At 37.0% G+C, this 26,553-nt stretch overlaps 1 protein-coding gene across 1 annotated transcript in view; it reads left to right on the forward strand.

Annotated features, from left to right (window-relative positions):
- The window catches only part of PTPRD (protein tyrosine phosphatase receptor type D), a 2,130,336-nt gene that overhangs the window by 1,801,592 nt on the left and 302,191 nt on the right, over positions 1–26,553 (forward strand). Inside the window, exons 12-13 of the mRNA XM_073806125.1 lie at positions 10,282–10,427; positions 13,425–13,566. Coding sequence (XP_073662226.1) covers positions 10,282–10,427; positions 13,425–13,566 — 288 coding nt within the window. The remainder of the gene's footprint in view (positions 1–10,281; positions 10,428–13,424; positions 13,567–26,553) is intronic.

The raw sequence follows: 26,553 nt of genomic DNA on the forward strand, positions 1-26,553 counted from the left end.
TCGACAGTTCAGAGAAACTTTATGGCCCAGACACAGCGAATATAGAGGATTGTTTGTTTTGGTCATAATATCCCATGGCTGTATGTTAAATAAAAAGTTACGGTAGTGGGCTTCCCTGGTGGCGCAGTGGTTGAGAGTCTGCCTGCCGATGCAGGGGACGCGGGTTCGTGCCCCGGTCCAGGAAGATCCCACATGCCACAGAGCGGCTGGGCCCGTGAGCCATGGCCGCTGAGCCTGCGCGTCCGGAGCCTGTGCCCCACAACGGGAGAGGCCACAACAGTGAGAGGCCCACGTACCGCAAAAAAAAATAAATAAATACGTTATGGTAGTGAGACTGCACAACTTTTACGGCTGTAAAATAAGTGTTTATAACCCGGTATTAATATATTTTGAAATAGGACAAACAAGAAATTTATTTTACTACTGTGCACTGACTAATTCATAGGAAACCTCATCTTAATTGTTTTTTGAAAAACAATTTGAAAGACTAAGACGGATGTGAATGTCTTGACTTTTTTAAATCGAAAATTATTTTCTATAGCATTTAAGTACTACTTTCAGTAGTTTCATGTTGATAGATAGTTTTTCTTCTTCCTTCTCCTCTTTCTTCATTGGTCTTTAAGTATTCACCACTAAGTATTCCTCTTACATTCTTTCATCCCAAGGGGAAATGGAAAAGGCAGGATTTGAGGAGTATCTGAAAAGGATTCATTTTTAAGGTGTAAATTTTCCAGTTTTTTCCTCTATACTGATCACCGTCTGACCTCTACCTTCTATCCCTCTGTTTAACTAAATAGGATAAAAAATTTGCCAGTGATTAAGTGCTAATTTTCAGCTTTGGCAGTGGTCTAGGTAATTGGACACTCATATTTATTCCTCCTATGACTATATGAGTTTTTTAGCATAATTTGTTAAAGTGTATAAAAAGCCTTAGAAATGTATGGTTTTTTAATTCTTTAATTTTACATATAGGAATGCATCATACATGTTAGTTTTACATGTAAGAATGAATCACAGGGCTTCCCTGGTGGCGCAGTGGTTGAGAGTCCGCCTGCCGATGCAGGGGACACGGGTTCGTGCCCCGGTCTGGGAAGATCCCACATGCCACGGAGCGGCTGGGCCCGTGAGCCATGGCCGCTGAGCCTGTGCTCCGCAACGGGAGAGGCCACAACAGTGAGAGACCCGCATAACGCAAAAAAAAAAAAAAAAAAAAGAAAGAAAGAATGAATCACATATAGGAATGACGTATATGTGTAGGGATATAAATACAAGAATAATCACTAAAGCACTTTTATAGCACTAAAAAATTGGAAACAACCTAAATGTTTAACAGTAAATTAAAATATATCTATATGCTTTATAATATAAAAGCCTTTTCCATTTAAATATTTAGTGACAGAAAATATATTCACAATATATTTTAAGTGAAGTGCAGGCTATAAAATAATCATACAGTATAATCTACTTTTTTGTAGACATATGTTAAGCGGACATAGAAAAATTCTTAAAAGCCATTCATCAAAACGATAACCATTAGAATGTTTTAAAATGCCTTCCTTTATTTATGTTTTCTAATTTACTTATAATAAAAATGTACAGTCAGAACAATAAAGTCAATTTATTTAAAAAAACTAAAAGTGGCAGAAAATAGGAGAGCTCTGTGGTAACAATGAGGTACAATGATATTCATAAAAGAGGTGAGATCCATTGTATTACATTATACTTCATCTGAATTGAGTCCTACAGTAGGATGCATGAATCTGTGATTTGGATATGCTGTATTTTGCCAACTTTTGACCTGGTATGGCCATTAGTCTCCCACCATGTCACATCAGTATTTTGCAGTGTCAATGTATATTACTTGAAGTTTGTTTCTTCAGCTAATTTATCAAGCTCTAAGCAAATATAATTCAAGTGGAAGCACAGTTATCATGTTTACAACAATATTATGCATTGTAAGTACTGAAAAGTGTATAGTCAAAGATTAGAGGGTATAGTACCTTGGAGAGCCTTTTATCACGTTTAAGTATGTATTGAACACTTACTATGTGCCTGGTGGGATTAGGAGTTACGAGATTTCAGAGATGACCAGGTCACAGATGCTTTTCTCAGGGTTCAGTTAATGAGCAGAGAGAGAAATACATATGTATAAAATATCTGTAATAAATGATAGACTGCTTTAACTCATAGGAGAGATGCAAAAAGTATGATAAGAGAGTTAAAAGAATAGTGGATCTTATCCAGATCGGAGGATCAAAGAAAACTTCAGATATTTAATTTGGATTGAAAAATGGGTAAATTCTATAAATTTTAAAATGTGGGAGAAGGCATTTTATATAAGGGAACAGCTTATACCAAGGCATTGACGCAGGGAATTATAGGTTCCTGATGGGCGATAGTAGAAACATATTTGGGAAAGTAGGTCCACAGCAGCTCTGAAAGGTTTTAAAACGCAAACGGGATTTCTGGTTTATTTGGCAGCAGTTAGCTATTAAAGCTTGTTTGTTTGTTTATTTATTTATTTTGAGTGGAAAAGAGCTTTAATCGTAGATGCGTTTAACAAAACCTGAAAGAATAAGAATGAAAAGGAAAAGAAGGGTCGGATCAGCAGTAATTTGTAATATCGATTGTAGCAATAAAAACTTGAAGTTAGGGTGACTGGAAGGGAAAGCACAGATATCATGATATTATTCAGTGATTCTCAATCCTGGCTGATCATTGGCATCTTCTGAAATTAATCACCCAGCCTCACCCACTGACTTTCAATTTTAATTGGTCTGGGGAGGGGTCTGAGCACCTATAGCTTTTTACTTTTTTAAGGTTCCCAAGTGATTCTAACGTCCAGCTTAAAGGGAGAATCATGGTCATTGTGAATAGACATTAAAAAACAAAGGGGAGTGAGACCTATTAGAAGCAGAATCTATAGGACGTAATAATTGAATGATAGTGAGGCAAAGGCCAGGAAGACAAAGAAGAGGCTGAAACAGCAGGGCTGAGTGTTAGGGAGAGTGGGAGTGCCACAAACACACATGGAAACTTAGGAAGAGAAGTAGGATTGGGAAGGCAGATGGCATGGTGTGTTTTCAGCATAATGATTTTGAGATGTTACTAGGTAGTCTTTCAAACATTAGAAATAGGGACCTGGCATTGAGGAGAAGTTCAAGTGGGAGATACCTTTTCATTAAGTCAAGTCTCTTCCTGTCCTCTTTTCTTCCTTTCCTTTTTCCTTCTCCCCTTCCTTTCTGTTAGTATACATATCAATTGTTAGTCACCTTAAATATTGATAGTTATACAGAGGCACAGACATCTATTTATCCAATGGGAGAATGCTGTCGTAATCATTTTAGCAGCCGAGAATTGGGAGTTGAAGCCTTAATAAAATTAATGATCTACAAATAACTCAATTTTGTTTCTGTCATACAGAGTGAAGTAAGTCAGAAAGAGAAAAACAAATACCATATGCTAACACATATATATGGAATCTAAAAAAAAAAAAAAAGGTTCTGAAGAATCTAGGGGCAGGACAGGAATACAGATGCAGACATACAGAATAGACTTGAGGACACGGGGAGTGGGAAGGGTAAGCTGGGACGAAGTGAGAGAGTGGCATGGACATGTATACACTACCAAACGTAAAATAGATAGCTAGTGGGAAGCAGCCACATAGCTCAGGGAGATCAGCTCAGTGCTTTGTGACCACCTAGAGGGGTGGGATAGGGAGGGTGGGACGGAGATGCAAGAGGGAGGGGATATGGGGATATATGTGTACATATAGCTGATTCACTTTGTTATACAGCAGAAACTAACACACCATTGTAAAGCAATTATACTCCAATAAAGATGTTAAAAAAAATTAATGGTCTAGACATGCATAGAGTATGTTGTCAAAATGCCTTGAAAAGGAAGAGAGGAAATTGATGTCAAGAACTTTCTTGTCTTTTGCCATCATGAACAAATTGAACTTATATGTAGAAAAATACAAAAGTATTTTACCATACTACACTTGGAACTTATGTGATTTATTTTTGAATTTTGTGGCTTTGATTTTTCTCTCTTGCCCAGGCATCACACTTTATGTATCCCTGATTTCAATCGGCTCCTGGAAGTTAGGAAAATAACTTCCATGCGCATTCTGGGTGAACTTTCTCACTTATCTAGTGAAAAATAATTGCTGTAATACAGCACAAAGTACTTACCAAACCCGTGAGAAAACAGCCAGTATACTTTTTATGGTTAAGTAAAACAGATTTGATTTGAAAATACACTATAAATTGAGTTATACCATATTGTCTGTGCAGCATCTTTGTAACTTTCCATCTTCTAATTTGGCACAGTAAAAATATCAGGACTTCACAATTAGATCAAAAGTCCATGATTCACGCTAAACCTCAGTGAGCCTTCCTTCCTTTCTTTTTCCCGTTTTCTCCCTGACTCTTTCTTCCCTTCTAAATTTATGTAGTACTATAAAGCTTTCTAAAATTCTATAAAATAGGAGTAATGGTATACTCTTACAGGACTATGGAAAACACTGCATATAAGATATATAAAACATTTAGTCCAGTGCATGGAATTCACTGAAGAGTAGTTATTTCTTTATCCCATTTTGAAGTATAATGCTCCTGAAATCAGATTTTAAGGTTAAAAGATTGTGGAGTTGTATTAAAAAGAAAATATCATAGATGGCTCAAAAACAGTCTGACTTTGAAGGTCCATCCTGGCCATGGATGTCAGAGGTGACCCTGTTCAGATTCCATGTGATAGGATAGATGTCCCCACAGGCCCGGGTTTATGTAGAACATCTGCCATGGAAACCAGTCCAGCCTGGTGTCTTGTGCCAGGATCCTGGCCCTCCGTACAGTTAAACATCAACTCTGGGACCCCCCCCCTTCTTCCCTTGTCACGAGCCTGTACAGTTGTACTGCTATCTTGGGCACACTTTGCTACCTACCCCAATGAATCAGAACAGAAAATCCATCATCTACACAAACTTTGGCCGTTTTCTGTGTTTGGGGCAGTGGCAGTAGAGTGTGTTGTGACTGGACGGGAATGTAAACCCTGTGACAATGGCTCTTGTCCCCCTAAACCTTCAGACCTGGCCATGGCCCTTAGCATCACCCCGGCTTCACCTCCTATGCTTTGCATTTCTCACCGACCTCCAGACCCCTGTTCCTGAGCTTCCCTTCAGAGCCCTCACCCTGATTCTTGCAGAAAAAGAAAGAACAGAGATGAGGTCACCTGACAGTCTCATAAATTCTACAGATACCTTTTAGGGAGGAAGTAGATTCCTAAAGACAGGACTACCTATATATTTTTACTGAACATTTCCTCATCCTCTCCCTCAGTATCGTTTAATAACATTATTAACCTGCCCCTTTCAAGATTTTAAGTACATTATTGTGACAAATATCCCTTTAAAATCAAAACTCTCTGTTTAAGGAAATGTTAATCAGCTGAAAGAAACAAAGCCAAGTATTTACATGCTGTTAGTTTTGTTCCCAGTGCCACATATTTCCTTGATGTCTGCAGAAGTGGCTTATTCATTAGAATTAAATTAGGCAAATGGCACCATCATTTCATCTCTTCACTTTTGTAGCATGTGGTCCTTTCCAGGGACCTGTTTTAAGTGATTCTCAGTTGGCCAGTCAAGTTCCCACAAACCTGAGTCGTCTTGTTAACCTTTAAGAATTTCTCGTAAATCCCTTTCTTCCATGGATGCTACTAGTGGACGTCAGTGTTCTCCTCACTTTATGTCTAGCTCTACTTAATGTAGTGTACTAAAGGAAGGTTTTGTCTTTGAGCAGTTTGTTAAGGATGGTCAAAGGCAATTTGCTGGTCTTGGTACGTTCTGTCCCCTGAATTTAATCACCTTATGTGCTCTTTGGGCTTATCATCTTGTCTTCAGAAAGCCTAGCAACTTGAGACCTGATATGGCATCAAAATATTACAGTCATTGCATTAAAGGTACCGTGCATTGCTTATACTCGTAAGAAGCAATCTAACCTCTTAGAAGGAAAAATCAATCAGCAGCCTGTGGCTCCTCTCAAGCTGTGTAGGAAATAATAATCTACTTGATTCCTGGAGCTCCTGTCTGCTCTGTGAATGCATCCCGAGAATGCAGTCTTTGAACAGCACGTGAGCACGGCAGACACGTTCTAGAATATCCAGCATGCCTCTTTTCTGACTCATATGCATGTTTAGCTCCTCTATTTTCCATTTAGAAAATAGACTTTCTGGGTCTAACAGTAATCTGACCTCTGCCTGGCATTAGTTTAATAAAAGGTCATACTCCTTACCTGTCAAAACCAGCTTGAACAGAAATGCATTTTGCAGAGCACAATGTTGGCAGCTCTAGGTGGATAGCAATGGCAGTTAGCTACAATAATGGAAGGGTACTTATCTGAATATTGGTGACTGTAAAGTTTTAATGTCTTTTTCTCCGTCTTTATATTCCCGATAGTTCTTTATTTTCTTAAACCAAGCGTAATATTTATGGTTGTATCTCATGGGATAATCATGGGGACTTTGATTATTAAGACCCGAGGCTGTCCTATTGTGTGACTGTGTAGTGGAAGTCTTTGTTTTATTCTTTTACGTGGGTTCTCTTCTCTTTCTTCCCATCTTCAGAGCATGACTTAAATATGGACATACCCTTGACAAAAGAAGGCAGAAGACTCATTTAGTTTCTTCTATTAAACTGAGATACAGACAAGGGGGAGTGGGTGCTGTGTGTTGTTAGACCCCTCTAGGAATGAAGATTCTTACTTGCTCCTAGCGTTTGCTGGAGTTATGTTTAGTCTTCTTTCTTTCTCATCTGTTTCCTTTGGCCATCTGCCTAGCATTGACAGCATCACAGTTAGCATCTGACTAGCCAAGATGATTATTTATGCAACAAACATGCTCACTGAAAGGATTTTACTATATCATCTAGAGTGTTAACCTTGCATCATAGAGTAATGGCACTTATCCTTTCCATGGTTTGGACTTGGTTGACAAATGTAGAAAAATTGACATCAGATCCCATAAGAAAGTCATGACTTTCTTGTCTGTGAAGGCTATTTTTTTTTAACATATATTTAGAAAAAAATTTAAAAATTAAAAAAAACTGTGTGCAAATAATTGATATGCCTTTAAACAATGTAATGTGATCAATTTCATTTTTTGTGTTTGTTTTTAAAGAATAAATTTAAGGACCCTTTTCGGGCTGCTTTTTTGAAGAATACTGAGTCACTACAGTGGGGTGTAGTGGGATTTAGAAAAACAGTCCCAGATCTGAAACAGGTCCTAACTGGTTATTTCAATAAATTTTCCACAGTTCATTAGGTTAATTCTATTACTTGACTTCATCTTCAGAAATAAAATCCTTACAGGACTCTACTCAGTACTCTGTAATGACCTGTATGGGAAAAGAACGGAAAAAGAGTGGATATACATATATGTATAACTGATTCACTTTGCTGTACACCTGAAACTAACACGACATTGCAAATCAACTATACTCCTATAAAAATTTTTGAAAAGTAAAATTATCAGTTAAGTTTAAAAAAATGAAAAGATCCTTGCAGTAGCATCCAGTGGTTATATCTTTAAACTTGTCAGTGTTTGCATGAGAACTGTAAGGTATGACCAGAAAATGAAGATAAAAGAAAAACACATCTGAACATTGGAATGATAGTTGCATCCCTTTTTGAGAACATGGGAACTTGCCTCCTATGCTTTCCACTTAGAAATAAGACTTCTAGGTTTTATATTAATTCGACTTCTTACTGTCCCCACTCAGTATTTAGGAAGCACTTTCCCGAGTAACTGTTGCCTATTTGCAGATTGTCAGAATCTCCAAATTTCCTTCATTCTTTAGAATGAGAAATAGGATACTTTCCCTTAAAAAAAAAATCCCATTTTGATGCATCAAAAATGGCATCGTACCTTCTTTGTTTATTTAGTTTCTGATTAGTACATAGTCATCTTATGCAACAGCCCTCCTCCCAGTCCATACATTCTTGTGAGAAATTTCAAAACAGAACTTAAATGGAAAGCTGGGTTGTTAAAATTCATTTTCCTTTAGGGTTGACAATTTTTAAGCTATGGACTTTAAAAAGGAAAGTACCTAAAAATGACAGTGCTGTACCACTTAAAATAGCAATGCAATACATTTTGTTTTTCCGGGGAAACTCCCTAGGAATTTTAATTTCATAATTATAATTTCCATTTAGATGCTGACAAGCGAGTAGTTATTATCAATTTGCATTGTTTGCAACAGCAGAATGAAAACCATAAAAACTTTTAATATCTTTTTTGTTTGTGACAGAAAAGTGACATCAGTATACTGCGTATTTTATTCCTCTCACTGTTAATCAATTTCAAATCATTTTAAACATTGCTCACAGTTCTGGTAATCATCCAGTTTGTATTGCTACTCTGAGATGCTGTTGGATGTGATATCTAGCAGCATTTTTAGAGCCCACTTTCATTCCTAGCGTTTCTGAACAAACAGGTACCTGGGTTTTCACCAGTTCTACTAACACCAAGTTGAATTTCCTGAGGAAGTGGAGACTCATTTCCCAGCATCAGCATTACAAAGATACCACTCACCTCTCTTCTCCCTTCTTTCCCTCATCGTGGAAGTTAATACCTTAAAACTGGAAGGGATCTCTGCAAAATAATTTATTTCACATTTCATATTTTTACAGTTAAGAGATAGGAAAGTTAGGCACCCCCTCAAGATGTTACACATACAAAATGGTGGAGCTGAGAAGGAAATCTGTCTTCCCTGACTCCAGGAAAATCAAGATGAAGGTCAGGACACACACCATCAGGCCAGCAGGAGCATCACAGGGGAAACATGAAAACAAGGCGGAGAAAATACTGGTGATGAGCAAACAATGATGAACTTTGCTATTTTCTTCTTACTTAGAATCTAAGGATAGTTTTCAAAATAAACTTTAACTATGGTTACTAAATCCTTGTTTCAATGACGTATCACTGAAAACTGGCCGGAGGCAAGAGAAACTTTGTAATAGGGGTAAGAAAATAGAAAATAAAATGGGAAAGTAAAATGTTTTTGAGTTTAAAAAATGTCCAACTGTAACTTAATTGTCAAAACTCAAAGAAGCAAGAAAAATGTGCAGAGTAGGAAAAATAATTAAAATACCTTCTCCCAAACCACCATCGTTAATGTTTTGGCATATTTTGTCCTATCCTTTTTGGGGTGCATTTTTCTTTACCTGATATCTCTCATCTGTAATTTTGTGTGATGCTTTCGTGGCTTACCATTGAGTCATAAGTATTTCTCGTGGCATATAATAAAAACTTTATAATTACAACATTTACTATTTGTATGACGTTCCATCATTATGCCAGTTTATCTCACCATCAATTCCTATAATAATTGATGTTTTGAGTACTTATAATCTTTGTAAATAAAATATGTGGTTAATATCTTTGTCCATAAATATTTGTCTACATTTTATATAATTTTCATATGATAGATTTCTAGATCCGGAAATACCAGGTAGATAACAAGCAGGCTTTTAAGAGGGAAAGTGTATGTTAGGAACATTTAAAGGAGACAGAGGACATTTCAAAAACCTCCAACTGTCAGCCTTTCGTCCTTAGGAATCTTGAAGTCTACGTCTTTCTTTACAGAAATTATTTTTATTGCTATGACTTTGGAGGCTTCTTGACTCATCTTTTTATGCAGATTGTGGAGTTCAGTTGAAAGTAAGGCAGCACACAATATCTGGGTTAGAGTCACTACCATATTATCCTATTTCTATTTCTTGCCAAACCGTCTAACTCAGGGCTGTATTTCTTGTCTCTTTAAAATTTCCTAGAATTTCTCTTAAATGTCACTAATTTTAATAGTGGCACTGCTGCTTTCTGGCAATGTCCTGATAGCGGCATCAAAGCAAAGAGCTAAAATTTTACTCACTTTGATTGATGAGCTCATTTTGTTACAGAGGACAAATTGGATTTTTTTTAATACTGGTAGTAAAAATTAATGTGTGATGTTGCTTTACAAATGTTATTGCATCTCTGCCATAATACGGATTTCAGCAATAAAAGCACTAGCAGATAACTTCACCAGAAAGTTACCTCCCTCCCCTTTTAACTACCCTCAAATGTAAATGGTGCTTTCCTAATTTTATAATCCTTGTGTATGTGTAGGGATGTATGTATTGACCGAAATAGGGTTGAGGGCTCTGGAGAGAGCAGTGGCAGTGGGGTAATAGTCTGTGTTTCCACTTTCCATCTAATTGTGATGTTTATTTCTTTTTATTTCAGCACCTCCAAGGTTTACACGAACTCCCGTTGACCAGACAGGGGTCTCTGGTGGAGTTGCCTCTTTCATTTGCCAAGCGACAGGAGACCCAAGACCTAAAATTGTCTGGAACAAAAAAGGGAAGAAAGTCAGCAATCAGAGATTTGAGGTATTAGGTCCATTGTTCTGTTTCTCTGGGGGAAGAATGTAACTGCTGAATTTTTGGTTTGTGTGTTACTTGCTTGTTTTTCTCTGATACAAGATGTTGTAATCACTGAGACATGCCATTCCTTATGTTGTGTGTGATGGAAAACTTCACTCTAGATGGCTTCAGCTTTTTTAAAAAAGGGAATTTGGGGGTTCAGATGACTGACTTTTGTCGTGCTTGTACGAGGGCTCAAACAGTGTTCTTAGCATCCATCTGTAACCTCATCCTCAGACTGCTTCCCCTTAAGATGGCAAGATGCAGTCTCACATCCTCCCACATCCGAGACTAGAGGATGAGTGAGAGCTTTCTGTGCTATTGGCTCTTACTGAGTTTCGTGTTCATCACTGAACCAGTCTGTGTGGACAGCTGGATGGTACAGACTAACTCATTTATGTTAATCAGAATCTACCTCAGTTACTGGGAATGAGATCAGTTTCATCCAACCCCATGGCTTGGAATGAGGGAGTAGTGTTTTCCCAAAGGGAATTCAAGTTCCTGTTATCCGAAAGAAGGGGAACAGATACTGGACAGCAGATTTAGTTGTCCACTATACTTCACACCTGTGTTTTACAGGTAGCATGGACTAGAAAGAGAACTTAGCTCCAGTGTGTTAGTGTGAAGAACTGCTCTGAAGGAAACATACCCAACCAGGTTGATAGTTGATAAACCTACTGATGAAGTCGATTTTGTTTATTCAGGAAAGCTTAGTGCATTGAAGATGATGATACATAATTCAGATCTTATTTTGGGTGTTTTTAAGGAGCCTATGGTTTATAAATTTGCTCCTTCTGGAGGAGAAAAATAGGTGATAAGCTATTTAGAGAAAAATTGGAAGAAGCACACAATACCATGCCTGTAATTTAAGATATGAAGAGGATAGACTGATTTTTAGAGAGCACTTAGACCTCCAAACTGACCCAAAATGTGAAACTCACCTCCTCTTACCTGAGTTTCTGACTACTTTATAGCCTAATTCACAGTTTGGCAAATTAAAACAATTCCCAGTTAAATGAAACAAAGCAACGACAAAATTCAGAGCATTGTGAGTTTATTCATTTTTCACCAGTTCTCAAAGAGCAGGAAATGGACCAAATGCATAAAGAGCATAATTACACTGGTGAAAATTGAAATCTGGCCTGTAGTTTACAAATGGTAAGTTTAAAATTTTGTTTGTTTGAAGATCAGATACCTACAGTGATTTAAACATAAACAAAAAGAATATCTTAATCTTTGAGAAATATTTCCTACATTGTCATAGGAAATGATGTGTGTGTGACTTTTGGTGCACATATACTTTTTAGTTTAAATGAAATTCACTTTTTTGTCAAAGAAGTTTGACATCATGCTTGCTAGTGATGATGGCTTCTTGACAAACTCTTGTAACAAAGTTTAAATTATAACAGTAAACATTTCAAAGCAGGAGGTCTGCTCAGTACATAATTCCTAATGAGAGTCAAATAAACATCCAGAAAAAATTATTTTAACACAAAGCGGCTACATCAAATAGTACTGTGTCTTGGGCTGTGAATCCTTCATATCTGTAACAGTATATTGTATTTTTTGGTTTCGCTAGTTTCTAAAGCCCATGAGAGTATGAGTGAGACTGATTTTGTTCCCTCTTCTATCTCCAGTGGCAAATATAGCATCTGGCCTAGAGTAGGTACATAATTAATACTGGGTGTTAAATCGGGTTTGCAAATTGGAGATTACAATATTAGCATCTAATGTGTATATTGTTTGTTGAAGAAAATAGGTCTAAACCTAGGAAGTAGTTCAGAAATGTAAGCATGCAATGACATGTAACAATTAATCAAAAGTTAAGAGAGTAGATCCTAAGAGTTCTCATCATAAGTAGAAAAACATTTCTTCTTTTATTGTATCTATATGAGATGATGGATGTTAGCTAAAACCTACTTTGGTCATCATTTCACAATATATGTAAATCAGACCATCGTGCTATATACCTTAAACCTTATATAGTGATGTATGTCACTTTATAAATGTATATATTTATAAAGCATTCTTAATTTATTCACAATTTAAGCACATGGATATATTATTCATAGGGAAATGCAAAAAAAAAAAAAACCACCATCTCAGTGAACAGCTGGAAAAACACAGCAGAGTTATAGAAAAGACAGGTAGAGGACTCTACAGTTTTGTATGCATATTTATCAATATTATCAACATCATTTTTTAAAAGTATTACTTGAGTAGGTGACAAATACCTAACTGTTTCAAAGTAGAGTCCATAATGATAGTGAATTCAGGCTTACTGTTTAGGACATTAATTTTCTGCCTGGTGAAGCAAGCCTCCATTTTACAGCAAGAATGCCCTAAAAATGCAGAAAATGCTAAGCTAAAACAAATACTGGAATGATTTATGGCAAAATTAATGCATGCCATCAGTCTCTGGGGCTATGAAAGCCATTTCATTGGCTGCCTAAGTACTAGATTTATGTAGTTTCTCTTCATGGTTTGCTCATCTATACTGTTCAGGATGAGACATTTTAAACCAGAAGAGCTATGCATACATTATTTCTTCACCTTATCGTCCAATTACTGAATGGATCCACATGTGCATATGTGCTATCAGAGACAAAATAATTTAAGAAGTGTATCCATCATAGCAGCAAGTCTCTTGCAAAATTAATAAAAAGGTCAAATTGCCCTAGATACATATACTAGAATATTTTCATGATTAACCCCTGGATGGTTTTCTGTAGAGACAAGAAATCTACATTTTTGCATATGTAGTTTCATGTCTTTCCATTCTGCCGTATAGGATTCAGTACATTAGAGCAATTATTCTGTTTCATCACTGTATCAAAATTCAGTCTCAAAATGCTTCTGAGTTTATTCTGAGCCTAATGGCTGGTTCACCACTGCATTAAGAGATTTAGCTGAGAGGCAGATGATAGTAACAACACCTGTGACAGCTATTGTTTCCTCTAATAGGTAATAGAGTTTGACGATGGATCTGGATCAGTTCTCAGAATACAACCCTTACGGACTCCGCGAGATGAGGCAATTTATGAATGTGTGGCCTCGAATAACGTGGGAGAAATAAGTGTATCCACCAGACTCACAGTTTTACGAGGTAAGTATTCAAGTGCAAGGCTGCTGCTTGTGTAGTTGAAATTCTGTATCACAGGTGTTCTTTTGTAGAATCATTGAAAAGACTACAGTTTTCATGACACTTAAATGGGAAATGAATTGAAGTAAAATACTGATTAGGGTCAAACTTTATTTAAATAGACAGAGGGTGCCTTCTCTCCTAGGACTTAAAAAATGCTAGTCGGGGAAAGGAAAGAAAGTCCCAAAGAAGTGCTGATTTCAAATGCCAGATACCATTTTGATTTTTGGTAAAGAGCCTTGATAGGAAGCAGGGTATGCTACTGTTTTGCATGTTAGCTTCACTTGTGTGTGGATTTTTCATATCTAGGTCAGCAACTACTTTTTGGAAATTACCAAAGCTGACATTGGTGTTTGCAAAATTAAAGGAATATCTACTACCTAAAGATGAGTTCTTATTAAGCAGAGGAATCAAGAACAAGAAAGGCACCTTTCTTCTTTATGTCCTAAAAAAGTGTTTTGTTTCAGTCTTTTATATTTCTTGAACTAACATCTGTTGATGCAAAGTGATTGGAAACAGTGTGTCCCCTTCTGTGTTTCCAGCTATGTGGCTTATGCAACGTGCCCAAAGCATGGGCTGACTTGCTAAATCTGTAGTACGGTGTATCTACTTCCAAGACTTCCTTTAGAATGACAGTGCTAGAGAATAATGGCTAGTGATTAATAATGCTCTGTTGTATTATATATGTAATTCAATCTTTTGTATAGAGATAAGAATATTGCCTAATTTGGCTTGCGTCGTAGTTGACATTTCCAGACTAACCCTCTGTGCCTTTGTTTCTTTCTCATACACACTTGCATTTGTCTGTTTGTTTTGTATTGCTTTGAACTTTGCTTTGCTTGATTCCACAACTTAGTAAAATAGCCTTTCTTCAGATGAATGGAATTAGAAAGAAGAGATCATAATTGAATAATCTTAGAGGAACATATATAGAGTGAGAGCATTTCTCCTCCATTCCATCCCCCCCCACCCCCGCTTTGAGGCATGTATGTTTCTCTGTATGTTTTATACAATCAAAAATATTTTCTTTTAGATCTGTTTAGTACCAAAATTAATCAGTCAATCTGAGAAGTCTAGAAAATAATATTTACATATACATCCTACACTGTGCTTTAAGTACTATAAAATCTTACTAAGTCTTAGGGGAAATATTGACCAACTGGATATAGATCTTTTAATTGCATGTAACAGAATGCTGCTTAAAAACAAACAAGTCAAATTTGAGCTACATTTCTGGCCATTATGACACACTGTGTTCATATAGGAAATTCTCCATCCCCCTGTAAACATATAGACATGTTGATAAAATATTTGAAAATACAATTAAATGTGTGGTTAGGTTTACAAACGTGAAAGAAATTTCCAGGTGCTCAAGTGCTTCGGATAAGAGATAATTTGTAATCTTATAAACCAAGGTAATAACCAAATGGACTATATGATTTAGGGCTGAAGTTTTAACTCTCCAGCAGGACACAGACCTATATAAAATAAGAGGAGCTAGATCAGCTTTCTGAACAAGGTAAGAATTCTAGCACTATTTCTGCAGTGCGATACTTAGAACCCAGAAGCTAACATAAAAGCTGGTCAGAAACAGTGAATCCCATGGAGTGTGGAACAGACAGCCATGTAAGGACTCACCCCACAGAGACATCACCACAGTTCAGGCCATACAACCCCAGATAAGGTCATTTATTCTCAGATGGGCTCATAGGCACCAGTTCTAAAGCATGAAAGCCAGTTCCAACTCATGAGGGACAGGAAGCCCAATCAGTGAGAGTAGAAATCATAGTCTGTTAACTATAGATAATTGAACTGTATGAATGGGTTTTAAAAGAAATGAATTCTAAATATTTGTAAAGGTAAAGAGAGGAGTAAAATCTGTTAGGTAAGAATAAGACTTTAGGAAAAAAAAGAGCAGTTAGTAGTTAGAAGTCAGATTTCGGAGCTGAAAGGGACCTTGGAGACTATGTTTATACATACTGTAATATGTATATATGTGGATATACATGTATATGTTCACATAAACTTAGATAAAAGGTGTGAAGATTGTTGAGTAATTTTGGGGGCCATTCATATAGGAAGCTAAATCAGATTCGCTGGTCTTCTTTAAAACTTTTAATCTTTGCTTATTCATGTAGTTTATAACTAATGCTATTATGTAGAAAACGTATTACAAAGATGCAATCAAGTAAAAGTTATTAGAAACTTTTTAGGTGTTTTCGCCTTCTGAGTTCCCGGAACAAACCCCCTAAAAGGAAACAGTGGCAGTCACTTGGGTTGACTTAATCTTTATGCATTTGAGGAAGGAATTAACAAGAAGTTGGAGGAAAATATCACTTTACATAGACATTCATATGGATTTATGTTTTCCTGCCTCCCAGTTGACTGAGGTCCTCCCATCTCATCTGCTTTTATCCAACTAGCTCCCACATAAAACAAATACATTTGAAAATTTTAATGTAATCTTGACTTTCTATGTGCATATCTGTCATATATAAGTACATTTGTAAGAAAATTTATAATTCTAGTAAAGTACTTAAACCTTATTTTTTTAAGACTATGTTTAGCAATTTTGGAAATGTTTCATGAGAAAAACTCAAAGGTATTTTGGATAATGAAAAAGTAGTCTAAACATTACCTTAAAATAGAATATTTTTATATATCCTTATAGGATGAAATAAGTGGAGTTGGGAATTATCTTGTTTCCTAGAGTTACCTCTTTGTTTAAAATTTCTAAATAACAGTAATCCTATTAGTAATAGTCTTTACAAATATCCCAGTGGTAAACTGACATTTCTAGATTATGAACGTTGTGAACAGTTAACTAGATGAATGTGAAGAGTTTCATTCCATAGTTGATGGGCTTCGTGCTCATTTTAAGTTCACTTTTTCTTGCAAATCACATCGGCAGATACTCAAGCTCTCTACTCTGCAGTGGATGGAAAATACTTTGCACTTTTCATCCATACCCATCGTTAGATGCCCATTTTGTCCACATGGGTCATTTACTTTTTACCCACTCTGCTGACAATGCCAAAAATGTGCCAGCTGTCACGATGGGTTTTGTCTAAGTGGACTGGATGGAGATCACTAATTTATTTCACACAGGCCACTAGAGGACCTAATTAATTGGAGATTTAATCATCTGACCTGTACAGCTAATGCAGAAGACATTGAAATAATACTCTGACCACCCATGTGCATTGAAGGGAGTACTTCAGGGAAAATCTTCCCTGTGTAGCTCGTTTCAAATTACCCTCGCTCTGAAAAACTGTTTTCATAAGGAAAGATAACTACAAGCTCGGGCTGAACATACCCTGGAATGAGATATTTGAGCAATTACCATTTATACGCTGTAGGCTGCAGTTCATGGAAGAAGTAGTGGGAGAAGTGGGGTTGAATGTGGTACTTATGGCCTCCAGGTCACTTAAAACTTTTTTTGGTTGCCCTGCCTGTGGAAACACAAGAACATACCATCTCCGTAGTTCTATAGCACTTAAAGGGGCTGAGCATAGTTGGCATACACGTTTCCCTTCTACGCAGAACTTTAAGTGAAGGCCTTCACATCTCACTGAGTGGTTATTAAGGGTTGAGTCTTACCTAATTGTGGGATTCTGCTAAGGACTTTGGATTTGATATTAAGCTTTCAGTGAAGGGCAAAGTATAGGACCAGAGAGGGTGTTTTAAGAAGAGTGATTATCATCCAGATGGAATTGGTTCTTTCTGAATCTTTGGTTCACTGGCCACAGTTTCCTCTTGTCTAAAGGTATTACATTACTTGTAAATGTATGATAACTGGGGATGAAAATGTTCTCTCAGATATATCTTGTCCACCACTGGACAGGGAAAATGAGATATCACCTTCCATAGACTTTTCTTTCCTATAAGAGTCCAGGAGCATCTGCCTGTTTTAGACAAGTAGAAAGACAAGAATCCCCTTTTCTTGGGACTTCCCTGGTGGTCCAGTGGTTAAGACTCTGTGCTTCCACTGCGGGGGGCACAGGTTCGATCCCTGGTCGGGGAACTAAGACTCCATATGCGTGTGCTGTGCTGCATGGCCAAAAAAAAAAAAGAAGAATCCCTTTTTCTTGCTCACATGACTCCCCCTCTCTAAGAGAAAGTTCTAGAAAAATTTAGTCAACTTTGTCTCTGATAGTCTGAGATGTCTAAATGTCATGTTTCTTGAATTTAGGTGTTTTTTTTAGGTAGTAATCAGAAAATACACATTTTGTTGTCATCCAAAACAGCATGTACTATGTCATTTTTCTAAGTTTAGTGGATTATCTGCTGAGACTTGCCCATTCTGAAATAACACTGATCCCCAGACCAGCACGAGCATTACCACAAGAAAACAGAGTATGATATATACCATTGTTGCTGTTATCTTCTAGCTTGTTCCTAGAGCACACACAAAGTAAAATTGTTGTCAACAAAAGATAGCTGGCCAAACAGACAATTGAGTTGCCTAGTTTTACAGGTATACCTTATGAAATGGCACTTGTATTTGAGGATCTACTCCACATACGTGCGTCACAGTTTATGAATAATCACCATCAAGACATAATACACAAAGTCCTCAAGTCCAGGTCTCCAGTAATTTGAGTTCCAGCTCTGGCTCTGTCCCACAGTAGCTGTGACATCTTGAGCAAATCTATTAACTTCCCTGTTCTTTTACTTCTTTATTTATCTTGGTGCCGTGTGCACAGGGAAGGCAGTGAATTGGTGATCACTCAGATCCCTGCTTTCTAGCTTTCTGTGATTTGGTGACATGCTTATTTCAACAAGTCAGTTCTTGCAAGATGGAAAAAAGATGCTCCCTGCTCCCTGAAGGTGACTGTTAACTGATATAGTAAAACACACAGTGAGCAGTTGGATGAGACAGAAAAGGCATTTCACTGGGAAATGGAGAGAAATGTTTGCATAATAGGTCTGTTTCAAAAAAAAATGTAAGCCATTATAGCAGTTGTTTAAAAAACAAAAACAAAAACAACTTTTACTATCTTTCAGGGAGAAGGCAGTCAACTCTCTGCCATCGTGCACTACCCTGTGATCAGAATTAGCATGTTCGTTACAGTCTCATTTTATTAATGCCTCTTTTTGAAGATGAACACAGTTGTCCCTGCTGTGAAAATGGTACTTTGCCGTTTATGTTATAAAATGGTCTCGGCTGGGGATCCAAGCTAGGAACATTAAAGAACAAAGCACAGCTGCTTGACTGTCGCACAAAAGGATTTTTAGGAAAGACTGAAACAAAAGGAAGGATGGCCAACACAGAACAAACTTGCTGACGATTACGGTACTGAGTGAAGATTCTTTGAAAAGGCTTATAAAATAGTTGAGTACTTGGAATACATTGATACCAACACGATAAAGCCTCTCTGAGTACTGCATTTCCATGCTGAAAAGAGCTGGTGGTGGGCAGAGCCATATAAGTAAACAGAAACTTCTGACTTTCTGTAGTACTTACAAATAACTACTCTTTACGTATCAGTGTTGACAAAGGCAGGAGCCCATGTGAACAGTTCCGTGGAGACCCTAGTGCGGAGAAACATTAAAACTTATTATATTTCGGAGAATGAGCGTGTGTGAGCTGAGGCTCTGAGTGTTCCCTTGTGATCAGTCTTTTAAGGACCTTCCTGTTGGTGATGCATGTTGTTTTCTTTTAATCATTATCACTTGTTTTTCCATGCTGGGGTTATGTCTTAAAAGGGCTCAGAGAGAATGAGTGCACTTGTGAATTACTGCATTTAAGTGAGAACAGTTTCTACTTTAGGCTTCATATTATATTATTTAAGATAATTTTAAAATGAATATTGAGTCATGTGAGTGTTTACTGTTGATTGATTTGTTAATGGAGCCGTAGAAACGTCGAGCTGGGAGGGAATTTGGTGTACCGAGCCAAATCTCTTACGTGTTTGATGGAAGAAACCAAGGTCCAGAGAGTTTGAAATGATTTTTTTCTTGGTCATACAGCTAAGATTTCCTTTGGGTTTCACCCAGTCAGAAATAATCCCTGCCGTATTATGTTGTGACAATGTATTCTAGCCCTTCAGATACTCACTTATGATGTACAAGACATTGTCCAGGAAGAACTATGTTCTTCCAGCTCACCACCCACAGACAAGCGGAGGTGACCGAAAACAGTGCTGTCGTGCTATGGGTGTGCAAAGTGGAAAAACTCCACCATGATGATGCATCATGGGAGAGAAGAGGTCTCTGTTGAGGCTTGGAGGCTATGTAGGGTTTTATCAGGCAGAGCTAGTGTGAGAGACTGTTAGGGATAGAGAAAGTTTCATGAACCTGATTATATACACAGGTAAGAAATTGCTAAATATTTGATGGTGGGTGTGGGTGGTATATTAGGGCTCTCCAGAGAAATGGAACCCATATAAGTATATGCATATTTATACTTTTTTTGTTTATATATGTAAAGAGATTTATTATGAGGAATTGGCTTATACGATTAAGGAGGCAGACAACACCCGAGATCTGCAGGGTGAGTCAACAAGCTGGAAGCCTAGGAAAGCTGATGGTGTAGTGTGAAGACTGGCAGACCCAGACTTGAGACCCAGGAAGAGCTGATGTTTCAGTTTGAGTCTGAAGGCAGGAATGTGCCAGTATCCTAGTTTGAAGGCGATTGGGCAGGAGGAATTTTTTTATTTGGGAGAGGTTCATTCTTTTTGTTCTATTCAGGCTTTCAACTGATTGGATGAGGCCCCCCTCACATTAGAAAAAACAGTCTGCTTTACTGGGTCTTTTGATTTAAATGTTAATCTCATCCCAAAACACCCTTACAGTGACACCCAAAATAAGGTTTGACCAAATGTCTGGGCACCTTGTGGCCCAGTCAAGTTGAACATGAAATTAACCATCACAGGTAGGTATAAGCAGTAGTTGCTCAGAATAGAGTAGAAGTTAAAAGAGTAGTAGTAGAAGAAAATGAGGTTGGGACATACTTCATTGGCCAAAGAGATTAAACTACACAAGTGAGAAATCATGTGACTAAGTTAATATTGACCATCTCTATATGAGTTGAAATTTGCAGAGGTTTACTAAAAATACTGAAAGTAACATATCAAACAATTCACGGTGCTTTATATGCAATTGATGTTCATATTTTAAAACTGGATATTTGGTTGACTTTCATTGATAAAATGTGAACAATTTTTAAAAATTCAACTTTCTGGCTTTCAAAATTAGTTTTATTTTAAGCTACTAATTAAGATGTAGTTTTCAAAGTTGTACATGCATAATTTGGGGGGGATTTAGGGCATAGATATACCAAATGCCTCATCTAGGGTTTAATTATGAAAATCCTAGTTATATAGCTCCTTAGAAGAGCAAGTAACTTATTTTATCTTACTAAAAAAAAAGACTTGTGAATTAATGCCACATTAAACACAAATATGATGACATACATCCTAGTATTCTTAATATATCTTATTAAAGATAGTGGGACAATTTAAAGACTGTCTTATCTATGATCTTTCTAAATGAGCTTGTGTTTTAATTTACATTTCAGAACTTTCCATGCCCTTATTTTTTGTATCTTTAACATTTACCCTTGATTTTTAAACTTTATCCTTGCATTAAATATGCATATATTATTTTCACACAGTGGATTTTTTTTTAACAAGTAGATTTTGGCCACAAGGTAACCCTATTAATTTTTTTTTTTCTCACATACGTGATGATATGTGTGTGTTCAGGCAATAAAATTTGATCTCAGTTTGGGTTTTCCTAGAAGAGAGCCTACATTTTTTCAGAATATAACACCAAAAGAGCTGTTTAAAAGAGTGAAACTGTGTATCATGAGTGAGACTAGCAAATTATTATTACAACTTTCAGGTATTTTCTATCCTTCTAAGTTTGTATGAATACTTCTTTTTGTTTGAGTATTTGTTTAATTGCATGGGTAACCACAGATCAGTCAGACAACTAGAAAATTAAAGATAGTGGGAAAGTATTAGCTCATAAGAACTTGATAGCTTTTAGTAAAGTTGATTGTTATTTATCAATACTTACACCTTGTATAGTTAAACCAAAAATTCTGTTTGGGAAATATATTTGCATATATATGTATGTGTACATATATATATGTTTTATACATGCAATGTATATAGTGTAGTGTGTGTGTGTATGACGTGTTGGCTTCGTAGCACTTTGCAATATGTGAAATTATATTCTTTATTTCTTGAAACTTTTATGTTTCCCTCCCCCCTTTGCCTATAAGCTCCATTATATTTTTCTCTGGCCTAGAAATGTTCCTAGCATTTATTGGGCACCCAACAAATATTTGTGAAATGAATGTATACATATAAAGAGGGGTATATAGATATGGTTATGTAAACACTTACGGTGTATTGAGACCATTTGAGCAGGAATTTATCTCACTCTATGTATAATGGACAAAAGTGATCATTATTTCATTAGTCACTGTAGGATGGAGAGTGTGACTGAGACCCAGAAAATCAAGGCAAATGGAATGAACGCTACAAAGAGAGGTAGTGAAACAGAGGGAACCACAATGGAAAGAGAATGCTCTTTGTAGCTAGATAGACATGGGTTCCTATCAGTAGTCCACTGTTTCTGACCTATATGGGTTTAGACACATTACTTATGTCTAAACTTGAAGCTCCTTATCTTTAGATGTGGCACAGTGACTCAGATATAAAAGTTGCTGCCTTCTCCCATTATCCGTTTGAAGCTGAGCTCTTTGGTTTGGCCCTCTTGTCCACTGCTGAATCCTCAACGTCTGGAATAGTGCCTGTCTATGGTGATGGGAAAAAGGGTAGGACTGACAATTCTGGAAAAGTTTTCTGTGCCTTATAAAACATTGCTTAGTCCAAAGGACTGAAAATCAGCTTTTCACATGGAAATAAGGTAACATGAGAGTCTGAAAATATACATGCATTGCCAAGTTATTGGGGACAACTGAAGATCATTTATTGGTACAATGCTCTCTAATATGCAATATCTAAGAATTTTAACTTCTTTTTTTCCCCTAGTACATTTGCGCTTAATGTTGTGTTAACACACGTTCCCATAGTCTTCAGAATTTCTTGTACATTAGGCCCCGATAGTCAGTTGCTTGGACCGCCTAGGTCAAACTAAGGTCATACCTAAAATGGGATTTCTGTTCTATTATGTCTGGACTGTCCCAGATCACAGAATAGATAAAAACCATTAATTTTTTTAACGTCTTTGAAAATGCAGCATCATTAGTTATGTATTTTAGAAGAAGTGGGAAAATCTCATATATTGTTTCAACCTTTAAAGAGGTAATGGAAAAGGATTTTTGTTTGTTTTCTTCTTCCGGTTATGCTACTGCCTTGGATGTAGGAAGTGAAAAAAGGTGTGGTTACGAGTTCAGGTCCTGCCAACAGATGTCTGAGTTCAAATGCTAACTCCACTGTTTGCTCTGTGGCTTTGCTCACGTTTCTCTTAAGCTTTAGCTTCTTTGTTTGTTAAGTAGAGATACTAAGGCCTATTGCCTGAACTTGAGAGGGTGATTCCAGGAGATGATCCACGTAAAGCTTTTAGCAAAGTGCCAGGCACTCAGTTAAAGTGAGTCATCGTGGAGGATATCGTTAGTCTTACCAATACGATTACTACCAGTAATATTACAATTATCAATAATGCATTTTAAATTATTTTGATTAAAGGGCACTGCCGTATTTGTAAAGCAGAATTTTCTGGCACAGGCAGAGCCATCTCTGTAAGGCCAGGGAAACACATACTTTATAGTCATTAAGTTGTGCTGCCTTGTCCACTAATAATTCTACGGGCCAGATGCGTGAGCCACCAATTGGCTACTGTGGGTTCCACAGAGTATTTAAAATTTGAATGTCATCCTGACATAAGTGATTAGGGTGTGTACTTAAGAGAAAATGAGAGGGAGCTTTTCTTTTATCCGCAGCAGAGTTATCTCCCATACTTAGACTAGAAGTGTCATGAAGGCAGGACTTTTCTCTGCTCAAGACTGAGCACCCCGCACAGTGCTCAACATGTTATAAGTTTTCAGTAAATATTTGTTGATTGAGTGAGCAAATGACAAGTTTAACAAAGGCATTTCTAAATATTTTTTCTTCCAGAACTACTTCATGTAAGGTTTTATTTTTAAAAATCAGAAATAACAGAATGTATTGCTTCCACATCAAAGATAAGCACACAGTGCATGAGAAGCAATTTGTATTAAATTCATGAATTTATTCATTTGATAATATGGTTCTCCCTATGCCAGGGATTGCGCCAAGTGTTGGGACTAAAAAGATGGAAAAGACATTACCACCACCTGCCTTCAAGGAAGCTACAATCTCTGTTTGACAGAAACCATAATTTTGGTCAAAACGACAAGGCAGTTATACATATATACTGTCATTGGGGATAATGAGGTCTATTTTTAGAGGTGTGCTCACAGTAATTCAGCTTACGCCTTTCTAAGTTAGTACTTGCATAAGAAGGACTAATGTCTCCTTGAAGATTCCATCAATATGACAGTAAGGTTTGTTGAAATGTAAAATGTGTTTGACGTATGACGCCTCAACTGACAGAAAAATTAAACTTGCCTTTTTTTCCTGATGAGTAAAAATGTTCTGAGGGAAAATTATATTTTATCCGTAGAAAGATTTGGGATATACTTTGCTTGGGTTTTGAGAAAATATGATGTAATAAAAAGCTTAAGTAATTACCTTCAAAGTAATATTCCCATTTGTTTCTCTCCCAACTAATAGTAAAAGGAGTTATTATTTCGGCACCATTTTTTATGACTATTTTTTGCTCTGGGTGGAGATGACAAAGCATGCCTAAATAGGAAATGATTTTAATGTGTACTAATAAAATACCTTAAAACATCTTCTTCCTCAGACAACTTCCTTAAACAAAATTAATTTTCATAATGAAATATTTATTAATTAAAAAAAAATGGAAGTTCAGGTGCTTCTACCCTTGAGGAAAATCCATTAGTGTATACTTCAAAACAGGAACATTCTTAGATCTGTTACTTCCTAAGGCCTAACAACTTGGGTTAGAACCCTGTACCCTAAAGAACCTTCTGTTTACACTTGAGTTTTATGCATGTCATAGTATCTTATGATGACAGATCTGAATTTCCAGGTATTGCCAAGCCTGTTATAAACTGACATCAAGTGCTACAGCGGACTTAACTGGGAGTCCCATTAATCTTTGTTGAAGATGCATGAATAAAGTTAGCACTTACCCACTCAACAGCAAATGGAAATCCCTTGTCTCAGCTTATCAACAGCTAAATCATTGCTGAGGAGGAAGAGTTCGCTTGGACTTAAATTGTTCTTTGCAGTAATTTACCGTAAACCAGCTACAAAGAGGTAGGAGGACGTTCAGTGTTGCCCAGTAAGACTGGGGTTTAGCTAGTCTTGTCTTAATTTCGTATCAACATGTTTAAAAGATGGCTCTGATAACTCAAAAACAAACAAAATATGTTGATATGATATGTTTTAAAAAGCCTGACCAACTACATGCAAACAGTGTTGATTAAGCCCAGAGGCCATTCTTCTTGTGTCTTCCAGTGATGATTCCTTGGTGAAAGGCCCTCACCAAACCATCTCCGTGTTCTGGTGCCAGAAAATCTAGAGGGGTGTGGTGGAGGGGAAGTAATCTGATGTGGAGTTGAGGTAGAGACAGATTTACCCTGCAGCTAAGGAAACTTCACTGTCAAGGCCCTCACTTACCTGGTGCCTTCCAAAGCCCTGGGAGGGCCTAGTAGTATGTTCAGTTGATTGTATGTTTGTTTGTTTTTTTCCCTAAATTTTGCAAAAGTAGTATTTTTGCATTTGTTTTCATAAAGTAGACCTCTAAAATTTCATGTTTCAAGTGTTATAGAATCTAGATCTACCACTAAGATAAAACTAAGAGATATATGATTGATAAAGAATATTAATTGTGGATGTGAGTCTAACAGATGGTAGGATGAATGTCTTTCCCGACTCACTCTCCTTTGATCAGCAGACTTAAAAGGACTTTGCCAAATGTTTAAAATTCTGAGTCCCTACATTTATGGAGAGGATCTTAGCTGTGTTTGCTTCCTCTTCTGTTTAACATATAATGTGCTCATGGAGTGAACACATGCTGCCCTCTCCATAAGGATGGTTGTACGCTTCACATAGGATCCCTCCCCCGACCCCCTGTTAACTGAACTTTATCTGGTTATGTTTTATTCCTCCATTCGAAAAGGCCAATTTTTCTATTGCTTCTCTTTCTATCCGAACATCAACACCAACACCAGCACCATCACTGAAGCAAAATAGTCTTGTCTGCAAGACACTAATGGATTCATAATTTTAATTTTAATATAATTTAGTTATAAAGTTTAGTGTTATTATTTGCAAAATTCATCAAATGAATTTCTTAGCTTATTCTCTGTGAGTGACATGTTGTCTTGTATGTCAGAAAAGAGACAAGGAGGAAGACAGGCATGGTTGAGGCTGCTTTTCTTAAAGAGTTTTTCTGTAAAATGAGTATTTACAAGATCTTCAGATTTCTCTTCTCACTGAGGAGACATCACAGAACCTGTTTACATTTTCATGTTTTACAGATATTGGAAAAGAGAAATAAGTAAATAAATACAAATAATAAAAGAAAAAAAAAATTCCTGCACAATTAAGAATCACCAGGGCTTCCCTGGTGGTGCAGTGTTTGAGAGTACGCCTGCCGATGCAGGGGACACGGGTTCGTGTCCCGGTCCGGGAAGATCCCACATGCTGCGGAGCGGCTGGGCCCGTGAGCCATGGCCGCTGAGCCTGCGCGTCCGGAGCCTGTGCTCTGCAATGGGAGAGGCCACAGCAGTGAGAGGCCCACGTACCGCAAAAAAATAAAATAAAATAAAATAAATAAAAAAATAAAATCAAGGGCTTTAAGTGGGACATCGTACCAGTTTCAAAGTTAGTATTAAAAAAAAAAAAAAAGCAAGGCTCA

Source organism: Tursiops truncatus, chromosome 6 (assembly GCF_011762595.2).
Source record: "Tursiops truncatus isolate mTurTru1 chromosome 6, mTurTru1.mat.Y, whole genome shotgun sequence".
NCBI classification, from domain to species: Eukaryota; Metazoa; Chordata; class Mammalia; order Artiodactyla; family Delphinidae; genus Tursiops; species Tursiops truncatus.